This window comes from Vanessa tameamea, chromosome 11 (genome assembly GCF_037043105.1).
Source record: "Vanessa tameamea isolate UH-Manoa-2023 chromosome 11, ilVanTame1 primary haplotype, whole genome shotgun sequence".
In the NCBI taxonomy this organism is placed as follows: Eukaryota; Metazoa; Arthropoda; class Insecta; order Lepidoptera; family Nymphalidae; genus Vanessa; species Vanessa tameamea.
This window is the reverse complement of record NC_087319.1, coordinates 12490575-12515452: the sequence shown is the minus strand read 5'-3', so window position 1 is coordinate 12515452 and position 24878 is coordinate 12490575. Positions and strand designations below refer to the sequence as shown.

Sequence of the window (24878 nt, the reverse complement as noted above, 5' to 3'; positions counted from 1 at the left end):
GAGCAAATTTATCCGCGTTCCCCTGATCAAATCCTAAACAAGACTTTAAATATGTGCTTAGTACATAATTTCATCAAGATCGAACACTACCTTCTACAGCTATCTAGACTTTTTACGCGGTACTAATATTCTTTTAACTTCGCTGAACGCGTCCAATAAGCTAGGGGGAATCCCCGTCTTTACACCGGGTACTCCTCCAGGAATCCAGGAGTGAATGAAGTGCAAATAATTCACTCTTGTATGCCTATATTTACATTCAATGCATTCTATTTACGTCGAATAATAAACATTGGCCTCATTTAAAATATATTACATTTCATTACGTTGATATTTAATAGTTTATTAATGTGTACTGATATTTTTGCGAACGAATAAGACTTTCTTCAAATTAACATAATCACTTATATGTAAAAAGCTTGTAAAACTACATTTTTCTAAAAGCTGGGGGGACTCATTCTGCTTCGCCGCCCCGGGCCTCTGACGGGCTTAGTCCGCCACTGCGTGAGATAATGCGTATTTTGAACATCTAGATTTTAGGTAGTCATTACTAGCCAGATTAGTATGCAGCTGTCAGATGACTGATATATCAGATGGCTTTAAATTCCACAACTGTAACATTTAAGAAAACACAAGCGAAATGAAAATTGCAGCAGAAAATAAAAAATACGTCAGTAGGTCTCTCTTTAACATTAAAACTATTTTATTTCATCTTTTAATCCAAAGAAATATCTATCCTCGATATTATCATTAAAGTTTAACAGTACTGCATTATAATTTGACATTGATGTCTTTTCCTTCTTAAGACGAAAAAGTTGAACCAAAAAAAAAGAAAAATATCAATAAAATGTCAACGTCATTGTCATTATAATTAATTACAAACCCATGGTGCTGTCAATTTATTAACAAGTATTAAGTTTTCCGAAGGAAATTGAATAGATACTACTTAAAGAAGCAATAAACAGATTTTACATTATCTACCAATGTAAAATGTCTGTGTTAACGCGTACAGATGTAACGGCTGTTAAATTCTTTAATAATTATATCTTGGCAGGTAAAAGATGAGGTTATGTTTACGTATTTTAACGAGTAATTCCAATTGTAACACTATAATATTTTTTAGGTGTAGGAAGTTCCGTAGAGATATTTAACAAAGATTCCGCTAAATTTATTCGAAAAATTAAAATATTAAAAGGTCAAAAGGTACACAGCATTGAATATTTGAAATGTGAATCAAAATTTCTCATAATTGGAGGTAAACAGTTTTCGATCATAGAATTGACCTTTGATTGCGAGGAAGATGTGGTCTCGGAACAGCAGGTAGTATATCCTATAATATGTAACGACTGGATACATTCAGGGGCTTGGATTTCTAAGGAAAAAGTAGCAATTTTGACAGCTCATAATGTTGTGCAGGTAAAAACCGTAATAATTTTTTTGAATAATTGAAAATAATAAAGTTTCTTTTTATTATTATTTTGACAAAATAAATTTGATAAAAATGATTATAGGTTTGGAATATAATTAATGGAACATTTGATAAAGAGTACACAAGCAAAGATAATTCCATATTATACAGTGGGCTACTGCTGCCGATACAAGATGATATCCTTGTATTTAGTGGTACTGTATTCTCTGAAGTCATTATACACCAGTGTGGTGATGACGTACCACTGCACCATCTAAAAGGTCATAAGGTAAGCTAATGAGTATATAATTTATTTGAATCGATTAAAAAAGTTTAAATTTTTATCACATATTTGCTTAACAATTTAAATTATTGATCCGGTAGCAAAATAAATTTTGGATTGATTATGTTTTAATTTAATATATATCAAATAAAAAATAGTTAATTATATATTTTAATAAATTGAGGTATTTGGGCAATGGGGGCCCACCACATATCCTTAAAATATACTGAGAGATATGATATTATCCATCACTGGTCTAAACACAGTGGAAGAAGGTGATGTATTAAATAATGTTGTAAAATCGTCATGTTCATCCTCAAGCTTAGCTTTATGATATAATAATTTTATTCAAACTGATAAAGCAATAATATTTATTTTACTTGATGTAACTTTTATAATAAATAATAATAAGATTTCTTGTTTCTTGGGTAGATGTTTTATAATTATTATGTTTTAGGGTGTAATATTTTCAATAACTTATAATTCAGAGAAAGCAATAATCGTGACCACCTCTGACGATAGATCGGTGAGAATCTGGACTGTTGTTAATAAGGAACCAGTTAATTACAAACATAAAAGTTACTGGAGTAATGCTAAAATATCTTGTGTATATAATCTATACGGTCACATGGCAAGAGTGATGTGTAGTCATATTACAAATGATTTAATTATATCAATTGGAGAAGATTCTAGAATATGTTTCTGGAATCATGAGGGAAAGCTATTGAGGAAAATATTTGCTCATCAAAACTCTTGTATTTGGTCCTTAGATACTGATAACAGGCATCTTGTGACTGGTGGCGGTGATTGTAGTGTTATCCTACACCCCTTATCATTAGTATCGGAGTATGGCCACAAAGAGACTATACCCATTAACATTGATGCACCAAAGAAAGTAAAATTCACTGCTCGACAGAATATACTTATTATGAATGAATTCAATGAACTTATTTACTACGATTTAAGCTCAAATACTAGTAAAACACATCGTTTAGATCATACGTCGACATATAAGTTGCTGAGTTTATCTCCATGCAAACAAATTATAGCAGTCGCTGATATGAATGGGAAATTAGATATTTTCGTAGAAAATTGTAAAGGTGATGCTGTAATTCGTAAAATTATTGATACAAAATTAAACTTAGGAAAAATTCTTTCTCTACTTTGGGCTGGAAATAGACACCTCGTTGTGTGCTCTGAGAATGGTCTGATAACAGTTTTAGCTTCGAAAGAAATAGATATTGAACCAGTTGATGAGTTCCACCTCCCCCCTTGCAAGGAGCGATGGTTGACATCCAGCGCTCTGAGTTCTAATAGAGGAATGCTAGTAGTCGGAGATAGATGTGGCCACATTCACGTATACCTCCATGGAAGTAGAAACCCAGTTAAAAGTTTCGATAAGATTTACGATCGATACGGCACTACATCAATAACAATAAAAAATAATGAGGCAATAACAACAGGTAGGGATGGCAAGATCAAGTACTTTTCATTAAGCAAAGATGTTAATGAAATTAAATATACAAATTGTAAAGATGTAGAGTTTCAATGGCTTGAAAAGTTTTTAGATAAAGACGAGAATTACCTCTGTGGCTTTCAAGAGAGATCTTTTGTAGTTTACGATGTTAAAAATAATCTAAAAATTCTGGAAGTGGCGTGTGGTGGGGGACACAGGTCCTGGGACGCAGTTCGTTACATTGAAAAAATTAATGAGCATTTTGAAGAATTCATTCAAATATTGTATCTCAAAAATTATACTCTGCATTCGGAAAAGTTTCGGCTAAGTAAAATAATGTCCAAAAATATTATAAATGGTATACATTCCAAGCAGATAAATTGCCTGAAGACGTACAAAGATAACGGAGACAGAACGGCAACAATGTTCATATCAGGTGGAGAAGATACGACGCTAAGAATATCGATTTCAGATCTGAACTCAAAACTTAAAGATGAACTAGTATTTAAACAACTATCAAGCATAAGAACATTAAAATTTCACCAATTTGATAAAAATAAAATATTATTACTATCAGCCGGGGGGAGAGCACAAATATGCGCCAAAATAATTACATTCGAAGTAGATCATGCTTTAAAGGTGTCTTCAGAAGAATTAGTCGATTACCTCATAAAGGGCACAGATAAGGAAAGAAAAGGTGATAAAAATTGGCGAGACTGCGCTATAGATTTTGATCCAGAGACTAGAATAATGGACTTGGAGATTGTAAAGATAGACAATGATTTTATAATTATCACAGCTTGTTCGGATGCTTCAGTACAGATCTTTAACTTAAATACTGATAAAAGAAAACTATATCCAGTACAGGAAATAAAATATCATAAAACTTGTATATTAAAAACGCACGTTTTTGAATTCATTACCAAAACTTTACTTGTGACCTGCACGACTAGAGGTGATGTTGCGTTTTGGGAAGTTGAAAAACCACCAAAAATGTTGTCGAGCGAACCAATATTTTCAATGAAAACAAATAAATCTGGGATAAACAGTATCGATGTAAATGTGATTGATAACACAGGATTCTTACTAGCGACAGCGGGAGACGATAACGCGATACACTTAAATGTAATCCAAGTCGAAAATTACGTTTTAAATTCAATGAAAGTCATTAATTCTTGGTCGTCTGACAAATATCATTGTTCGCAAGTAACCGGTCTCAAATTAATGGAAGATTTGATGATATCGACGAGTATTGATCAGAGACTGACTCTGTTTACGTTATCAGTGACTACGGATGGAGTCAAATGTGACTTCTACTCGCAATGTTGCAGCGACGTGTCTGACATACACGGTCTCGACGTCGTTGATACGTCAAAGTGAGTACACTCTCAAATTAATTTGTTATGTTCACTAAAATGTATATTTTATCAGGTTTTATGCATCCGCGTATCGTTTGTCTGATTTAATTCGTACAGCAGTTCTTAGATTAGTGGCTTTCAGTTGTGTCAACAAGACTATTTACCCTTAAATGGAGCACAACTCGAATAGGATGTTTTTCGTCTTGTCTATATGTCTACAATAAATTAAAACATTTTCTATAATTTTGATTTTAATGAGGACTTCAACTCACTCCTCAACTTCACCAGATTACCCAGTGGTGAGGTGTCAAGCGAGATTAAAAAAAATACTTTGGTTTTTTTTTAACTATAATAATATTATTATGAATATTTTTAGTGATTCAATTACCGTCAGTGTGTTCGGCAAGGGGATAGAAGTTCTACGAATGCTGAAGCCTACCAAATAAGTGAATTAGAACATAATTGGATTGATTTGACTCTATAAGAGGTCGACAGATTTCGACATACGTAAGTTTTGTATAATTTTGAATTTATTTTAGATTTTGTCGTAATTTGTAATGTTGCCATGTCTAAAAATTACTTTGGAAATTATTATTATCGATACAAGAGCAAAATTATTTACTAAAATAATATATTTTCTCTTCAATTCAATAGTTCGCGTGATTGATGAACAATTAAAAAATATATATTTTATCTATACCAATATTATGAATGCGAAACTCTGTCTGTCTATCTGTTGTTCTTTACAAACCACTGAACCGGATTTGATGAAATTTGGTATAAAGCAAGATTGAATCCCAACGGACATATGATACTTTTTGTGACCAAACCTAACCCGATGACCACCCTCGAAACCGCGACCACAACCGCGACGAGCGACGACTAGGTACATATATGTATAGATGTAGACATAAGGCATCAAGTATCAGTTGTCAAAATACAATTACTTTGTTTAAAATAAATTGTTAATGTCATTTCCTGTAACTTGTTTTAATAATATTGATATTTTAGGAATCAAGTGTGAGAGACGAACCTCGACCAAGGGCTCCACATATTGTATGTCCATTCCCAAAGTTTTCTCTGATGGATTTGTCTGAGAAATCCTTACGGCAGATGTAATGAATGTAGATAAATCTATCGCTTGTAGAACAATGCCAGATATAATCATAGGACTATATAATGACTGAGAAATTCTGATGAACCTGAACAGACTTTATCACTAGAAGTGTTCTACTTGGTATTAAAAATAACTAATACCAAAACATCAATTGGAAATGTACTCCTCGATGGCTGTTACAGCGACTGTACGGCGAGAACCGAGATGCGGCCTTAATGGTGATATATCTTGTCATTGTATTTTTGTTAATAACAATAATTTCAATTGTCTTTTCAAACTGTCAATTATTTTTAGGACAAGGAGTGAAGGTGGACTGACAACGAGAACTCCCGTCGAGCATATTTGGAAGACTAAAACAATTCAGACAGGGAATGGAGACGGTGCCGAAATGGCAGCGGGTTCGAACTCGGGGAAGTACCATTGACACTTGTCTATGTTCGTCCATGTACAGGTTTGCAAGCAAAGTAATAAAATGACGCAGGTTCAATCGTTGGTATGAATGCACTGACCACTCTCGTCAAGTGACGCAACAAAGATGACATACAAATGTTTAACTGAAAATAAAATTTACGGAAATGACCGACGGAAAATCGGAACTGTTGTATGAAATGGACAGAATAGAATACAATTTGGGAATTACATAGTTGTATATATTTTTAAAACAAGTAGTTTTATTTTTCGTCGTGACGTGATATATCGATTAAAAGTATAAAAAAAGTCTAACATTCATTACTTCCTCCTCACAAATTTATTTGTTTCATCAGTGAATCTCAGTGATTAGCTTAACCAAGGCTGGGAAGCTTTATGAAAATAAATAATTTTGATATAAGTAATATATGTTTATATGCAGACCTAAAATCACCAAACGAATGGTAAATGGTCACCACTGCCCAAAGATACTGGCGCCGTAAGAAATGTTAACCTAAATTTACAACCAACATCGCCAATGCGCCTCCAACATTGGGCAACGACTACGATGTTATTCTTTGTGCCTTTAGTTACACTGGCTCAGTCGTCCATCAAACCAGAATACAGTATTACGAAGTGTGTCAGTGAAATATATGATGGGTGTTACGAACGTAGACGGGCTTGCTCAAAGCCCTACTAACAAGCAACTTTCTTTATCGAGTATGAATTTATCTTTTTAATTTTCACATACTTCAAGAATTTTCTATCAAAGGGTCTTAATAATTCAGACTCGTTGAATATTTTTAGTGATTCTATTATATTTTCGGCTCGGAATTAAATTAAATGGATACCATTTAGGTCCGGGAAAGAGATGGAAGTTATTCGATAACAAATCCTAATTGGGAGAACTTTTAGAGCACGACTGGTTTTAATGAAGTTTCATGTCACTTTGGGATAGCCGACAGCTTAACTTCGTGGAGATTATGTCGATTTACAAAGTTGCATTTATAATTTTATTACTACAACTCTGTTTATAATCACAGAATAAGCGAGTATTTGTGTTCATTGAGACAATATTACGGTTTGAAGATTATCATCGGTAATAAATGGTTTGCCCGCTATCTGAAGATTTATCTCGGCTCATTGTGACAGGAAATATCTAATCTCTATATGTTGACAATGATATGTATTATTTCTTCTAGAATGCATTAAAATTGTTTTTCAAATGCATTTGAGTATCAAAAAACTTAATTCTATGTGTACCTTCTCCCCCTGCTCTAAGCGTCGCCGGGAATAGGGGGATCTCTGTATGCCGGGAACTCAAGCTTGGATGCCTGCAAAGGTTGGCAAGCCGTCGGGGCGTCACGGTTGCATGGCAAGCGATCTTGTAATGCCCTGAAGAGATGGTGTAGATACCGCTTGTTTTTTAGTATATAGGTAGGTTCCAGTGAGCTAGGGCGCTCAGGTGTTCTCAGCGCCGGCGAGTCCCTCATACCTTCTCACTTCACATGGCGGAAAGAGCGTTTTTCCAAGGAAAATTTAAAAGGGTTACCAGACAAAAAAATCATATTTGAAAATCAAAAGCAATAAAAATTAAGCGAAAAATAAACAAGTAAACAAGAAAATAATGTATTCATATAAGCGCACATTTTAAACGTGTTTAAGTTACTTTAAACGTCTACAGTTAAAGAGTCTAAAGATACTGATAGAAAATTATGTCATGAGGTAAAAATAAAGATGTTTTCAGATCTTAAATCTTTTCCTTTTTCTATCGTTAAATAGATAAACAAATTGGAAAAGATTGGTCGCTACTAGGTTATAGTTTATAATAATGACAAATCTGTCAAATGGACATCAAATGATTATCACATTTTAGGTATATAAGTATCAGATATAATTATACATTTACTTGACGAGTTTTGTGTTCTACTGTAAAGGGTTGATGAAATGCTGTGTATCACATGAAGCACGACTGTATTAAACACGTTGGGGCCGCTATCCAATGCACGTTACCCTTTCGTAACTTACTAAAAGATGTATATTCCACCAGAACGCCATGTTTTTTTATAATGACGATGTTCTTAGTATATTACGAATATGCCATAACACTTCGAATCGGAGCAAGATATACCTTAAAAAAATCCAATAACAATGAAATTGAATACTATTTACTTACTTCCTAATCTCTCTGGGATTATTCCCTAGGGGCTGCGGTCCACTAGTCGATGCGCGGCTTTAAATCAGCTGCATACACTGTTTAATGGATAATCCGACCTTGGACTGCAGTAGAGTTAATTATGCCGCCATCGACAATACGTGATTTAAAACTATTGTGTGCACATTGCTCCGTCGTGAAAAGGGAGGAATATAACGAGCAGCAAGAAGAATTACATTACTCTATAGAACGACAGAGATCAAGACCAGAGAAGAATTTTGATAGATAGCCGAGTGTTTCATTTAGTTCTAATGTCAAGCAGATCTCTGTAACCTATAACTCTAACCTCTGATATCTTAACTTTTTGCCAATATTTCATGCAGGTTTCCTCGCGATAAATGATACACCCAAAAATATTTATATAATTTACGCGAACTCAATGGAAACATCCATCGCCTGGATTCGAACTCACAGTCCACGGTTAAGATCCACTAGGCCATCTCTTCCTACGATTATTTAATTCAACTAAATTATCTTTAGTGCTCAAATATAATCTGTCGGATGATAATGGAGCGTTAGAGTCTGATTAGATATAGAGAGGCTATATAATATCACAACAATGCTTACACCGTACACAGTGGTTCCTTATCTTGACTTTAGGACGGGTTTCTCGGCTTGTGGATTTTCTCTTTTGCTTTTAATGTAAGTCCATTTTTATTGGTTTTTTTTTACAGGTAAGTTACGTATATCGACGTTGTAACTGTGTATTGTGCATGATATTAGATATATATTGTATATTTTTAATCGTCAATTAAACAGTGTCCTTTAAATTTAAAGTTACCATCAGTTCGAATTGTTAATATAAATTTACTACATTACCGAGAATATGTCGCCTTAAATGAAATAATAATTTTAATAAAATATATTTTCATATAATAATATTATATTAAAAAGTTTTCTTAATTTTTAAAATTTATCTGTCTTTCTTAAAATATAATCTTTATAAAGATTCAATAATAATATGTTCGTGTGGTTAGATAGGAGTGACTACCGGATATTTAACAGTATCGTTGTTCAGATACTCTATCTTGCAGCATCGCTCGTCAGCCTCCTTATCAATAAAAATCTTAACATTGACATTTGAATGCACTGAAAATTATGTCAATAATAAAAGTACCAAAAGATAAAAATGATCGATAACTTTGCAACTTTGGTAGGTCAAGATAAATATTTATGTTACAAGCTAATTTCGCACAAATCTTAGTTAAATTTAAACAGTCCGGGGTACTAAACCATACGTTACTTTATCGTGTTACTCGAATACGATAGTATTTATATCTAATTTCATTACATATATTATAGTCGAAAAAACTCGAGGGCATAAAAATTGATAACCGTGGCGTGTCCTCTCTACTTTTTTTTAAACTACCGGCAAAACTTATGAAACAAATATAACAAAAATAAATGATTGAAGTAATTAAATCATATTTGAGTGTTGTATGTAATGTTTGATTGATAGTTGATAGTTTTATTTAAAATTAAAATCTAAACTTAGTCCGAAGCTAAACAGTATTGGCGGGACGCGAGTGCGTCAGATGTTTTAAAAGTGTAAAGCGCACAGTTAATCGAGACTTACGAGTCGAGACACTAGTCGCGCTTCAGACACCGCGAGGGAAGGTCGCGCTCGCGACCCATTGCTCAAGTATTAAGTGACGAAGGTAAAAGTTTGATTGCTCTGAACCACATTTATAATTGTTAATGTTACATTTAGAACTATATTATTATTGTAAAAAGCATGATTAAAATAATATTTTTTCAACTAAATCACCTAATATTTTACCATTTTGATTCACTTCGCGTTTTTCTCTTTTACCTTGTAAAAAAGACAGATTTTCTTTCGATATATTATATAATTTATAGGCATAGTTGTGTTTTTTTACCGTATGTTTTATTTATTTTCCTGTATTATAAATAATGTCTCTGATTATACACATATATACTTTATATTCTAAATACTCTCTACAATAGAAATATAGCGAGAACAGACTTAAAGAAAGAGAGGTGAACGTCGTAGATTGAAATGAAAATTGTAAAGTTTAAATCGTGACAATCAAAAAAGGGATTGAAGAAATTAAAATGAGGATATTCACGTCAATGAAGAATAATCCAACACAAACCTACCCAAGTTACCTTCAAAGATCTTTGTATCACTCGTCTAGTCATTAAACTATTGATTCAGCACCCCGTCTGAGCAGTATCAATGGTAGCCGTAACATCAAGTCGAACAACTAGAACACCGAGAAAAAAAACTTGATTTGGATTTCTTACGTTAACTAATTGTGGTATTAATCCCAACTCAATATAGAGCATTCAAGCTCGAGTTACTAAGTGACAGAACCGGTTCAACGCCGTGTCGTTAACTATTATTATTATAAGAGTAACAAAGTCACAAAAACAAACTAAATTATGTTATGTATAGTACATTACGTCATCAATGTCAAATTTGTATCCAACGTTTAAATAAAATAATGTGCGATGTGTGCCGCTCGAGAAATTGCAAAAAAGAAAATAATTCAAAAATAAAAAGTTAAGGTGGACTTAAAGACTTAAAAATTTTGCAAAGGAATTCCCTATGAAACGTAGATGAGCACTAAGAACAGATTTATAAACAATAATCTAGGCAACGCAGTTTCTGTAATGGTTTCTATGGAATATAGAATATACACGGCCAGTAAACCATAAAAAGAAAGATAACCAATTGATTACTTGCTTTGACATTTTATAACTAATTGATTTATACTCAGAATTATCCGAATCATCATCAGAATTATCAACACAAACTATCTTATGTGACATAATTAACTAAAATAAATATCATAAACAAACAGCGGATAGTTTTTGTCACCTCAGTAAGTTGCGTAATTATCAGAAAGCAAGGCGGTGTGGTATACCTGAGCCCTCCAAAAGGGGGGGGGGAAGGACTTTGTTAAGGGCAACATATTAAAAATCATTCAATTTTATGATTTATTTTTTATACTAGATTATATTTCCTTACTAGCAATACTAAAATTACCATGTACCAACTTGTTGATATGCGATATTAAAAGTAATGGGACTCCCACAAACAAATATATTGTTTACATAACGTCATATATAAAAATATTTATATTGGTACAAAAATCGGCCTGTCCTAAATCAATGAATTTAGTGTATTCATTGATTTAAGACAGGCCGATTTTTGCTCAATGCAACACCGCACCGGAGCCTTTATTCGATTAGCTATGTGTGGTAGTTTTCTCTTATTGCCACATTTTATTTTTGTTTACTAGTTGATAAATGAAAGTTTACGTTAATTCGTGCTCGGCGGTAAAAGAAAACGTTTCAAGAAAACTTGGATATGTTTGCTATTATATTCTCTCGTGTATTGATTCATCGATAGCGTGAATGAATAAGTGCCAAGCATATTCTAGTTCAGAGGATAACAAGTCATTGCCTTCAATAACTGCAGACCAACACTATAAAAACTGAATTCTAGGAAACTATTATTATTACATATAGTAATTAAATGATTTCTTATACGCAAGTTTCGATTTCGCGATGAATCGACTCGCCCCGCGTTGCAATTGGCTATTAGGCTGACCTTGTACACTTGCGTCACCTTATGAGGATGTATAGAATTGGAATATTGAGAATTACACATGGTTATAACTGCTTAAATCATTCATTCGAGTTTAGTGTTATAGGAAAATAAGAATGTTGTATGTTATCGTGTATTTAAATTTGAACTATGTAGTGTTTTTAAATAAATATGAGTGATAAATTTGAAGATAAATTCAAACATATATTATAGAAGTCATCTGAATTTAAATAACGGAAAACAATGTAAGATTCTCATATTTATTGTGTTTTTTAATTTTAATCATCGACTGGCATCACAATGTGAGTGACAACAAATTAAAAAATAATACTTTTTGTCTATGATAAATTTCTATAGATAGATTTGGTCGCCTACTAATTAAATAATTATTATCAGTTCATATACACCCCAAAATATACATTCCTAATAATATTGATGAATTTTCAGGATTGGAAAATTACAGATTTGTAGTTCGTCATGAGTCAAGTATCAAACATTAAAAAGATAACAATTTGATTAGAATAATGACATGACAACACTGTTTGTTCTCTTATTGAACACAATTTTATATCATATTATCGTAATTACGATTGTGACAATTATAACAGGTAATAGTGAGTTGATGTCAAATCATATGAATTCCTTAATTAATATAGAAGCATTACACTTACTTATTTATTGACAAGCCAAACACTACCATCGAACCTGAGGAGAACCAGCGAAAATAATTCAGCGATGGTCTTTTGTCAAATTTACAAATATTCAATATCAAAAAAGAAATAGCTAGGAGGCGATCCTTTTAGTCCCAAGTTGTTCCGTCAACCATGATAATCTCTATAATTATATAATAACCTTTCGCACACAAGCGTTCTTTAACTTTTGTTTTTTTAATTTGCAACATAGACATAACACCTCTATTAACAGGGATAGACAATACCAATCGTGGATGAATATTTTCGTATAGAAATGACAATATTTGTAACAATGATCAAAGATTTACGCAATAAAAATGTACAGGCAAAAGGGATATAACATCTTAGTTCCCAAGGTCGAAAGGATGATGAAGGATGTAAGGTGACATTTGCTCGTCCGCCTACTTACATCATAAAAAAAAACTCATGATCCGTATTTTGCATCAATGTGTCATTTAAAAACGTTAATAATATATCAAAAGTAAAATGTCTATGTCTAAATCTCATTGTTTATGATTAATTTAACTATTAAATAATATGTTTATGAATAAACTAGAAGGCTATGTATGAGACAGATATAAGCCGAATGACTGGAATAATAATTAATATATAGATTAAATAGTAGTTAAATAAGACAATAACTTAATAGTAAGAATAATAATTAGTAATAACAAACAAAGTCTTATGGTGATAAATCAAAGCATCCGCCATTACTAATTTGTTAATCCATAAGAAATAAAGCTAATTACAGTCTTGGAGATATAAGACAACATAATGTTTTATATTTATGTAATATCGATCCAGATATCTGAATTAAGAATGCGATCGTGTCTTTCGTCAGATGGAGCCCGAAGTGACTGCGGTGACGGAACCCGTGTGGCTGGGCGAGGGCCCCCACTGGTCCCATGATCACCAGGCGCTGTTCTTTGTGAGCATATTCGACAAGACCATTCACAAGTACGACCCGGCAACCGGTGAGCACACCAGAGCTAAACTTGGTAAGTTTTATCACTAGACGACAGTTTGTCAAAAAAACAATGCTCGATCGAGTTCAATCGTCAAAGATCGTCAAATTTTTTAATGAAACAATTCGTTTTGGTCAATTTTATTTCATCAGCTTTCTAAATTTATACAAAGTATTATACTATTTTTTTACGAAACTAGTAAACGTACGTACGTACGTCGAAACATTACTTAGCATTACATATATTTTTAAATAAACGGATCAACTTCTGAAAGTAAGGTAGGTAAGTATTGTAACATTTAAAAAATAATTGTCATAAAATACTCACGTTTATTTTACCTTGTGGATACGACGCTGTAGGAAATTGAAAATATTTGAGGCTATAGTTTCAATGGATTAAAATCATATCGTAAACAAGCAAAAACATTTATTTATACTATTATTTATGTCAAAACAAGGAAATGGGCCCACTAATAGTAAGTCATAGACAATGAGATTCCACGATTAAAATTCTAAATAACTGATTTGGTTACCAGATTAAATCCGTTCATTATGGCCTACAGATATCGAAAATGGCTTCCCCAAGAAGAAATTCAGTTATGCATTAAAAAAAACGAATATTATTAATAATTATTTGTCAGTAATTATGCACTTAAGATAAATAAGCCGTTAAATAATCTGTTTTATCAGTTGATAGTCTTTCTAGTGCAAATAAAGATTAAAACGAATTGATAAGGATTAATTATCCTATATCTAATTATAATCAAGATAGTTTTTATATGATCGAAACCTTTATCAATAATTTGATTATATAAAACAATTTCATTACATGGCTACATTTCTTTCATTGATGTTCACGGAAGCCACATTCTCAACGGAAATCAAAATGTGTACCCAGACACAGACGCACTTACTGTTCCCTTACTCTAATCTGATGGAACGGCAATCTACGATAGATCACAGAGAGTTCTGCAACCGATGGACTAACGTAACTTTTTTCCGAGGCACAGAAGTTTAAACACTGCAATACACAAACTCCAAGGTCCTTATTAGGGATTGTTGGCAAAAGGCGTATTAACTTTTTAACAGGCTAAGAGTTTGATCTGCCGCTTTATAAGCTAAACAATATCGGTGCCCTCGTAGACCAGCAATATTTTCTGTCCATTACTGAATTATACATTTTTAATTCTTAAAGATGCTATGCCCGGCTTCATAATCCCAGTGGAGGGTACCCTTGACCAATTCGTGGTGGGCTTGAAGCGACGCGTGGTGGTGGTGCGATGGGACGGACGAGGAGAGGCACAGGAGCTACGTCAGATTGCAGAGATTGATCAACACAACCCCGACAACAGGATCAACGATGCCAAGGCGGACCCCAGGGGACGTCTATTCGTTGGTTAGTTACATCCTTTGTTCATTTTGCGATGAAATTACTTCTATGTTTGTAAATTCATAATTTAGCTTATATAATTGGTTTTCAATTCAACAGTTAAGTTTGATTATAATTGCATTTAAAATATATTTAAAACAATTAATAAATATTTTTTAGAAAGACACGCGACCAAATTATTTACGTAGTAAATGATCCTTTCTTCCAAGACACTGGAATAGTAAGAAATAATAAATAGTCGTTCCACTGTCAACGTGATGCCAACCACTGTAACAAGATGTTATGTCCCATGTGACACTATAGCTTGCTCACACAAGCCAGAACACAACAATACAAAGTAATAATAACTGCTGTTACTACCATCACCTATAACCCTATGTTGTATTGATGACACAGCAAACAACCATTGTTGTTAGAGAATCATGTAACTTTTCTGGAAAAGAATTTTCTCTAAAAGTAAAGTATTAATATCAAGGTACAATGGGACACGAATACGAGCCCGGTAAATTCCACCTCAAGAAGGGAGCGCTGTATCGAGTGGACCCGGACGGGTCAGTGCACCAACTGGAGAAAAACCTCGACATATCCAACGGGCTCTGTTGGGACGTAAAAGAGAAGGCCTTCTACTATGCGGATTCCTTCGAGTTCGCGATACGCAGATATGACTATGACATCGAAACTGGGAACATATGTGAGTGAAACTTCAATTATTTTTTTTATTTATTCCTACCAACCCGACATATTTAAAACAGTCTCGTTTCCCCTACAAGCCAAATGTCCTGCGAATAATGTCGCCAGACCTGACAAGGCTGAATAGACAAATATTTGCAACTTTTTGTCATTTCCCGCTGCAACGCAGAGATTTGTGGTGTGCAGTGTTGTCAGCTTATCTGATCGCTTGTCATCGTTACGACTAATTCCAAAAACCTTAAAAAGTACAAGAACCTCTCATCTGTCCACGTATCGTTAGGAGAACTGCTAGAAACACATTTCTGTTTTAATTATTCAAGAATAAAAAATATATATTTCAGCAAATCCTAAACTGATATTCAAATACAAGGACCACGGCCTCGAAGGAATCGTCGACGGCATGACCATCGACTCAGACGGAAACCTGTGGGTCGCTAACTTCGATGGTTCACAGGTAATATTTACTTTTATTATGGAGTTTAGCTTGAGTCCCCAAGCTTGCATCCTACCATCAGTTGATACTGTCAAGGTTACCAAATATGGCCAATGACAAACACATTTCAAACTAAAATGTCGAATAGAGCTGCTGTAGTAGCACAACTAACTGTTTTAAAATCAAGCCTACTCGATAACTGTACCTATCGATGTCATAGCTATTCCGGCCAACTTTCAAGCCGTTACAAACCTTACAAATGGAGATTTTATCAGATTTCTTTCTGAATCTATGTAAACCGATGTAATGCTACGATGATGAAGGAAGATATTAAATTCACATATAATTCGACAGGTGATAAAGATCGACCCCCACAAGGGCGCACTCCTACAGAAGGTGCGCACCCCGGCGCTACAGACCACGTCCGTGGCGTGGGGGGGGCCGTCACTCGATCAGTTGTACGTGACGTCGGCCTGCATGAACCGCGGACAGGAGCAGCTGCCTCCCTGCGGGGCGCTGTTCCGGGTGAGCGGCCTGCGGGCCCGGGGCCTGCCCGCCAGTGGCGTCAGGGTGCAATGAATAAATATTATATAATACTAACAACATGTTGCGTATCATTTTCGACGTCGTTCCTGTGTCGACCCCGTTGCGTCTCCTTGTGGTTTACTACCGTTACGACGGGAACGTAAAATGACGAAAACAATAGTTTGACATGTTATTATTTCCATAATTCTGACTACGTACTAATCCGAAGTAAGAAGAACAAGAAAGAACTTATTTTCTGTCTCTTCACCCGTCAAGGCAACTAGGACCACTTGTAAACTATGTATTTACATTACAAGAAATACACGTTTTCTTGATTCACACATATTTTAAATAGTTTTACAAAAAATAAAAACTAAATACTCAAATAATTTTATTTAAAACCCCTCACAAAAGTTACATAATATACAAATATATTTTAAAATGGAAGACTTAATTACAATTCAAAAGTTAATTTTTTTTATTATATTATAAATATTTTTCAAAAATATTTTTTATTGATGGCAACATTAAAAATCAGCATATTTACCACATAACATGTATACTGTCTGTGGTTTCCTTTCTATTTAAAGTTTACTCACAGCTTCACCATTACGATTGCGTAAGAAAACTACAAGTATTATTAAATTTCAATGGGACGGAAACTATTTATGATTTTTTATAAGAAAAATTAAATGCTTAAATCTATTACATCAGCATTGAAAATTCATATTAGGAAGACCCTTCACCCCCAATCCAGTAACCATGTATGTAGAACCACAGGGCGGTTCCTGGGCACCACCTATATTCAAACTCGCGGTGGTCACAAATAATATATCGAAGTTTGGCCCGCCAAAGGTCACTGAGGTTACTTGGGGTACTGGAATCGGAACTTTTTGAAGTAACTTACCACTGGTGGGGTCGATTTTTATAACACAAGATCCATTGAACACCGCCACCCATAAGTTACCGTCGCTGTCTATAGTGGTACCATCAGGCATGCCATCAACTTTGTTCTTTTCCAAGTCAAATATATATTTCAGATTAGCTGGAAGAAATTTACCATTATATACAATTGTTTTTAACAAATGATAAAACTGAAGAAATGTCAGCTTCCATTGTTCAGTACAGTAGTAACAAATACAGCCTTAGAATCCCAATATAGCCTTTTCCCGTCGAAGTAAGAATAAAGATAAACAAACCTTAGATTTACATATTTCACGTGATTTCTAATAGCTCAACTATATTGTGCACTACTAAGAATTTTTTAATTCATATATATTTTTATTTTTAATACTAGCTGTGCCCCCGACTTCGGGCGCGCTTACGCCCGCTATCTGCCACCTGTAAAAGTGCCGTCAAAATCGGTCCAGTCGTTTCAGAGATTAGTCGGAACAAACAAACAGACAAACAAAAATTGTAAAAAAAGTGTTATTTTGGTATATGTACCGTGTATACATACATATGCATTTAGTAAAAAGCTGTTATTTTAATATTTATTATTCTGTAATTTTAATAGTTATTTCAAACAGACACTCCAATTTTATTATACATATATAGATAGACAAGACTATTACGCTTGACTACTTATATCCACTTTTATTTTTACTTCCAAAATTCCGAACAGCTTCGCCGACGTTAAAAAAAAATCAATTTTTTTGCAAATTCATAATGAACATCATAGACTATTCAAGCTCTCGACCAATGATATCACGTCAATTCGCTGTCAAATATTTTTTATATGACCTTTGTCCTCTTGTAATTGTAATACTTCAACTAAAATCTCAGAAAATAAATAGAATACAATACAATTTTCCTTTATTTGCAGACTCAAAGGGCATAAAACTTAGTGTATTGTCTACAGGAACAAGGAACATAACATATTAGTCTCCAAGCTTGAAGGCGTATTGGCGAATGGTTAATGATTCTAACCTTTGTGTCTTTTATTGAATACACTCGTCACAGTCTCAGGGTGTGTATAATATGTATATACACCTACTTATGTTTCCCGTGTCTACGTCGTAGTCGTATCTCCGGATTCTCCGCTCCATGGTGTCCGTGTAATAGAACGCCTTCCGTGCGAGGTCCCACGCGAGGCCGTTGGAGATTCCGATTTCGCTGCACAGCTTGTGTATACCCGTTTTATCCACGCGGTACAGAGAACCCTGGTTTGGGAGTATGTTTCCTGGACGATCTTCATGGCCCATCGTACCTTATAATATATCGAATAGATATTTTATTAGACTAATATAATTCTGCCGAAAAGAACCGGTGAGGAAACCTTTCTTAAATTTTTTATCTCACCTGCATACACCCTGCCACGGGGATCAGCTTTTCCGTCATTTATTCTGGTATTCGGCACGACATTCTGGTCAACGGTGCCCAGCTCGCGGACAATCTTGGTCGCACTACCCTCTTTTCCGTCCCACTGGACTATAACGAATTTCCTCTCCAAACCAATTAGGAACTGATCAGTGGTGCCATTAACCGGTACTATGAAACCTACTGACCCATCTATAATAAAACATAAAAAATATACATACATAATTACATATATGTTAAGATACGTATGTTGTAGTTTGTTATTGTTATAATAAGTATCGTGTTCTTCATTGTTAAAAATAAAGTACTAAAGAGAAATATTGTTTTTTTCGAGGCAAGAGTGCTTCGAGGCAAGCTGGAACATTTAATGGATGAATAAGAGTATGGTGTAGTACCAATTACAGTCGATGTTGGTACCTCGTAAGTTTCTATCTAAAATAATGTATTCAAAAGAACTGAAATAAAATTGTTTAAGAAGTTTTTAAAACAAAGACGACATCAAATCAGTGAAGGACTTATTTAGCAGGATTAGGTATAAGGAGGAATTCCCAAGGCTGGAGGCGCGTTGGTGATGTAAGGAATGGCTGAATATTTCTAACAGCGGCACTGTCTACGGGCGGTGTTGACCACTTACCATTAGGTGGCCCGTTTGCTCGTCCGCCTACCTATGTCATAAAAAAATACCTTGGAATAAACACTTGTCTACTTTCTTTAGTTTAAAGAAAACAATTGCTATATATATGTTGTTATAATAACTTACCAAGTTTAGTCTTCGTGTGTTCTCCAGTAGCCGGCACATACTTGTGAATGGTACCCTTCAAGATGTTCACGAAGTACAAAGCTTGCTGCCGATCGTCCCAATGTGGTCCCTCGCCCAACTCCAAGGGCTCAATTATTTTCTTTATTGTTAATGACATCTAAATAAATTTCCTCAATGAAATAAAAAAAGATAAAACATCTTAAAAATAATGGCACTATTTATTTTTCATATTATAAATAAAACAATAATCAAATTATTAAAAAAAAAAAACTTCACAATAATCTTTGCCAAATAATTATGTTTTCTTAAAAATATTTGTGCCGTAGAGATACTTAACCTTTTCTTTACAAGTAGTAGTACTGGAACTAATGATTTGTCTGCCTCAACGTCGTCTCAAGTATGACTTGAAATTAAACTTAAGGACTACAATAACGCTACACAATGAGATAACAGAACTCGCACGGTCACATTGAACACATCAACACAGCACACTTTATCGTCAATAGCACTTATTTTCATTTAAGTGTATAACTATTAGTGTTGTGTAGTTCGCGAACGAACTAGTTCGAACGAGCGCTCCCACAGATGAACTACGCGAACTAGATCCCCGATTTTTCGTTCCATAGTTCGTTAGTTCGTTACTGAACGAGGAAAGGTAGCGCCAATAAACTAATGTCGTCTCGCTCGCTCGCGCGGAATTCTACCTGTCACTCGCTCACTGCTCAGTGAACTGTATTTCGTTTCCGAGGCGACTTACGTATGCACTTGTAGGGGTACTGGTCCCTTAACGTGCTTATCAAGAAAGATAATATGTATAAGTTATCGTTGATTAATTTGAAATTTATTTTATATAGTTATAATTTTGAAACTTAATAAAAATATAAAAGCAAAAATACTAAAAGAGTATTTTAATTATTACCTAAATAATAAACCTATTTGTTTGCAATAAATAAAATCTATTTTACGAATATTCATTTCATTTATCTTATATCTTTATCTTTTATTAAAAGTCCAAATCTTTTTATAATTCTTGTCGCAGTAAGTGCAGTATCAAAACGACCGAAAGATCTGCCCATTTTTTGAATCAAGAAAAGTCAGATCACTGTTTTAGTTCATCTGTTCGTCAGCTCGCAGATGCTCGGTAGTCGGCTAGTCGGCTAGCAGCTGGGAGCTGAAAAACTAAAAGAGCGAACTAGTTCGTTTAGGTTCGGCGACCTAAACCGAGCGTTCTTAGTTGCGAACTATTATGCCCAACACTAATAACTATATACATCGGGGTTGCCACCTTCGAGTTTAATACCTTGAAGGGGTATCAAGACTAGCACTTTTTAAAATGGCTGTGACCTGGTTTGAAAGATGAGTGAGCCAGTGTAATTATGGACGCAAGGGATACTTTACTATAGACTTATTATATAATTTATATATTAGTATAAAACTATGTCGTTTTCTGTTTCTGTATTTACGCTAAGTTCTTCTAAGCCACCCAACTTTGAAACCCAGATTTGTGAGTGGTTTAGCATACTTCCCAAATTCGACACAGTGATTTATACAACTATTTAATTTATATAACTATTTTTAATTTAAGTTTGTATATATTTAATGACTTAATGTTAATAATAACTTACGTAAGTAAAGATTTTATTATATACAATTAAATATATTCAACGTTGTAGCGGTCGTGATTAAATGTAATTTGTAAATATTTTGAACAAAAAACACTACATACTTTCGTAAACTTTCATTTTGAGCTCGACGATGAAGAAGAGCACACGAGCGAGAAACAGCAGTTTGAGATGTCTTTTTTTGATCGAAAATGAAATGAGAAATGAGTGTCTAATAAAATAATATTATCGATCAACATAAGAAATAAGACTATATTGATAGAATTGAATAATACAATTTTGATTGAACGATCGATGTATATAGTAGATTGAACAATAAAATTATTATTCGTGTATTCATTCGGGACACGCTTATATAAATCGAAATATAAACATATTTAAAATTTTGTATTTCAACCCTAGACTAATATGTTCTTGAAAAGTACCTTCTGTTATCGATGACTTAAATAATAAAGCTATTATCTGACAAGTATTTAATCTAAATAAATGTCTCAAGTAATACGTACTCAGTAATTACTCGAGACAGTAGCTGTCATTATAGTTCTCCACAACAGGCGCATAACATAAATAAATATCCTACAGTTTAAAATAATAATAGTATAGTCATATAAGTATTTTAGATATTAATACTAATTTGAAACGTTTGAAACAAAATCATTATTAATGTTTTCTTTTAAATTTTATAATGACAACACTGTTGCAAACATTACTTACACTTGTTGAAGGACTTTTTAATGTACTATGAGAATTAGTATCTCAGTATACGAAAATAAACTAAATAGGTTTAACCCTGGTATTTAAAATAAATGTATAATCATATATTTTTCTCAGCAAGTTTCCTCATTCTTCAAACGGCATCTCCGTGACGGACATTTTTAGATGCACACTGCGATATGTAGATGCAGGTCGTGCGAATAACTCGATTGATATTTATAAATTACGAGTGACCAACCGGCGATAGCACTGTGTACGTAGGCGTTTAGTGTTAAACACGTTAGTTCTAGAGATTACCGCGAACGTACGGTAATTATTATACAAAATAATCTTAGCCCATATGAAAACTAAATTAATGAATAAGGAAAAAATCGTATTTCATTGTCTTTAATTCGTTTTGGTTATTCCATCAACATTCTAATCTTAATGTGTTGTTTGATTACTAAGTAAATAATAAAATATATTATTTTGTACTATTAATATAAGGTCTACCAAGCAGAGCATGAAAACTGCTGCTATTTAAAAAAATGAAGTGCAAACATGCTATGTATGTAATATATCGTACGAATTAACTTCGTGAGTAATGACTTGACTCAACTATGAAACAATAAGTGATAATGATAATAAGAATTTATCTGCCTAGCTCCGCCTCTGAAAAGAGGCCCATATTATCGTGTGCCCTAGGGCCTCGGAACGGTCTAAGACAGCCCTATTCTGAAACAGTCCATTATTTTTAAGATACTCAATAATAATTGACCGATGAAGTCGGGGCAAAAATAGTCGGTAATTTTATTTCCAATTCTCCGAAAACAAACGAAGCCGACATTCAATCCACCATTTTTTCTGGAATCCATAATGAATACCACAGTTATTATTCAAGATCTTGACCAATGATATCGCGTTTATAATTTATAATTCGATGTCAAGGTTGTTTATTTTGCTTAACTCCTCTTGACATTGGAATGGACTATTATTTATGACGATAGTATTATGTAAGAAACACTCGAAACTCACCGCAGAACACGAGCGTGAAATGTCACTATCTGATATGCGACATTGACTATTTATTATATAAAATTTAAAGAATATTAAAGTAGCGTATCACCGTAATACCAACATTTCACTAATATATATATAATACGAAGTGAATTATTGTGCAAATCATAGCAAAAAGTATTTACCTCTTACCATACGGAATATTATGATAAAATGATTCAGAAATATGACACTTTTTGCATAGAATTGACATATTCTAGTTTTGTAACGTTATTTCAGTATTAAATAATGAAAAAAAAATTCAGTAAGTTCAAAAATTGATTACCAGAATATAACAAGAATCAAGGATCAATTTAGGATCTTTTTTGTTATTGTATATAAATGAACTTCATGTTTATGTTAAAGGCATTTGTTATATGTATAACAATACAATATCACAAATTCCCTTAACATAAAATAATTCCTTTAGAGTAATGAGGTATAATCAGCATGTTTGCTGATTACATTTTGAAGTAAATGGAAGCAACCTAATTATGACGATATAAACAATGCAATATCATGCATACAGTCATACTGCAGTACCATACTGGAATAAATATTTACAATTCGTAATCAATCAAACAGATTTTACTTGTTTATAATATTAGTATAAATATTACAGTACAGTTTTAAAAAACAGCTGGAATGAAGTCACTCGTATTCGTCGAGGATTATGAAATAAAAAGACATCAAATGAAAAAATCAGTTTACTTTATTCGATGGAATTTGGAAAAAAAAATAGAATTACAATCCAAAGGCGGACATTACGCTAGCTTTAAGCTCTGTACAACCATACTGTTAACATGTAGCCCATTGTATATTCACAACACAATTATATACTGATATGACGAACAATTTGCGAGTACCTCGTGTACGCTGCAGAGAATTTAGACTTACATACGGACTTGGCACGACAACTACAACTAAATGTTACGAGAAGAAACAAATCATTACCCTGAGACATCGGCGACGTTTTAAAGTAACTGACGGTACACTTAAAGAAATAACACTAAACTATTTAAGGTAAATATTAATTAACGACTAAAATAAAATCTATCCTCTAATGATTTTAAAACTAATACTGAGACACCGAATGACTTTACACTGAAACATCACACGTATAACTATAAAATCGAAACTACACTTATTTTTTTAGGTTTTTTTTTATATATTTTTTAACAACGCACTGTACAAACAATAAAATGTTCCGTTACATAGTGTTACATCGATACGTATACTTATGTGATACATTAAAGAAGTAAAGTACGGATCGAAAACAATGGGCGGATTACAATTCAGTATTCGAGAATACGTACGTTTTAAATATAAGTTTTACAAAAAAACGTGCTACGAGATTATCATAATAGGAAATATGCTGTAAATATAAAAACTATTGTAAATTTAGAAATCTTAGTACATATAAATTTTCACCGTTAATCTCGGACTCGACACACCACAGCACTGACTGTTTAGATATGTTTTTATTCATTCTGACATTTATTAATACATATTTCAATGAAATCAATTTGACGTAAGTATTATATAGTATTTTTATTATTTACTAATATATAAATGTAGAATGTTGTCAACTACATACCATTTTATCAATGATGTAATAAATGAAAAGTTTTGTTTTTACGTAATATTAATTTTTAAAACTAGAGAGTCCTATTAATGTGTCGAATCTTCCGCTCAATAAAATGGCGCCCGACCTTCATTCCAAACCTGCAAAATTACGTCCGAATCACAGCCAAAACGTTACAAAACACTCCAAAAATATCATCTGAAAATTTTGCATGAGATAATAAGAATATAGTGCTAATTTATAATTAAAATACTCGAGCAATCTAATAGTAAATACGCAAATTATTTTACAAAAGCAAGTTACAAAGCGTCATTGTACACAAAATTAGAT

The 24878-nt window shown here is 33.4% G+C and overlaps 3 protein-coding genes across 4 annotated transcripts; 2 read left to right on the top strand and 1 right to left on the bottom strand.

Annotated features, from left to right (window-relative positions):
• The first annotated feature begins 912 nt into the window (after positions 1-912).
• Positions 913-5666, top strand: LOC113395325 (tRNA (34-2'-O)-methyltransferase regulator WDR6). Its single transcript, XM_064216230.1, has 6 exons — positions 913-1051; positions 1121-1413; positions 1509-1694; positions 2146-4520; positions 4879-5009; positions 5514-5666. Exons 1-5 carry the CDS (start codon positions 988-990, stop codon positions 4946-4948), a joined length of 2988 nt encoding a protein of 995 aa, XP_064072300.1. The 5' UTR covers positions 913-987; the 3' UTR covers positions 4949-5009; positions 5514-5666.
• A 3066-nt stretch (positions 5667-8732) lies between these two features.
• Positions 8733-16591, top strand: LOC113395330 (regucalcin-like). Of its 2 annotated transcripts, none has more exons than XM_026632913.2 (6): positions 8733-8884; positions 13353-13509; positions 14671-14871; positions 15341-15556; positions 15897-16009; positions 16343-16591. In XM_026632913.2, the coding sequence occupies exons 2-6, from the start codon at positions 13353-13355 to the stop codon at positions 16565-16567; spliced, it is 912 nt and encodes a 303-aa protein (XP_026488698.1). In that variant the 5' UTR covers positions 8733-8884; the 3' UTR covers positions 16568-16591. The 2 variants fall into 2 exon arrangements, with proteins under 2 accessions (XP_026488698.1, XP_026488699.1); XM_026632914.2 differs by lacking the exon at positions 8733-8884 and adding an exon at positions 9787-9900.
• Positions 16592-17173: 582 nt separating this feature from the next.
• On the bottom strand, positions 17174-20111 carry LOC113395329 (regucalcin-like). Its single transcript, XM_026632912.2, has 5 exons — positions 19930-20111; positions 19593-19749; positions 18815-19024; positions 18510-18722; positions 17174-17558 (listed from the first exon to the last, which is right to left on the bottom strand). The coding sequence occupies exons 2-5, from the start codon at positions 19747-19749 to the stop codon at positions 17224-17226; spliced, it is 915 nt and encodes a 304-aa protein (XP_026488697.1). The 5' UTR covers positions 19930-20111; the 3' UTR covers positions 17174-17223.
• Positions 20112-24878: the final 4767 nt, after the last annotated feature.

Coding starts and splice junctions, on each gene's coding strand:
- LOC113395325 (XM_064216230.1), top strand. CDS start 988: ATGTCTGTGTTAACGCGTACAGATGTAACGGCTGTTAAATTCTTTAAT. Junction 1,414..1,508: donor CAGCTCATAATGTTGTGCAG/GTAAAAACCGTA, acceptor AAATGATTATAG/GTTTGGAATATAATTAATGG. Junction 4,521..4,878: donor GACGTCGTTGATACGTCAAA/GTGAGTACACTC, acceptor GAATATTTTTAG/TGATTCAATTACCGTCAGTG.
- LOC113395329 (XM_026632912.2), bottom strand. CDS start 19,749: ATGTCATTAACAATAAAGAAAATAATTGAGCCCTTGGAGTTGGGCGAG. Junction 19,025..19,592: donor ACACACGAAGACTAAACTTG/GTAAGTTATTAT, acceptor GTTTTATTATAG/ATGGGTCAGTAGGTTTCATA. Junction 17,559..18,509: donor CGTAGACACGGGAAACATAA/GTAGGTGTATAT, acceptor AATTTCTTCCAG/CTAATCTGAAATATATATTT.
- LOC113395330 (XM_026632913.2), top strand. CDS start 13,353: ATGGAGCCCGAAGTGACTGCGGTGACGGAACCCGTGTGGCTGGGCGAG. Junction 14,872..15,340: donor CAGGGGACGTCTATTCGTTG/GTTAGTTACATC, acceptor ATTAATATCAAG/GTACAATGGGACACGAATAC. Junction 15,557..15,896: donor CATCGAAACTGGGAACATAT/GTGAGTGAAACT, acceptor TATATATTTCAG/CAAATCCTAAACTGATATTC.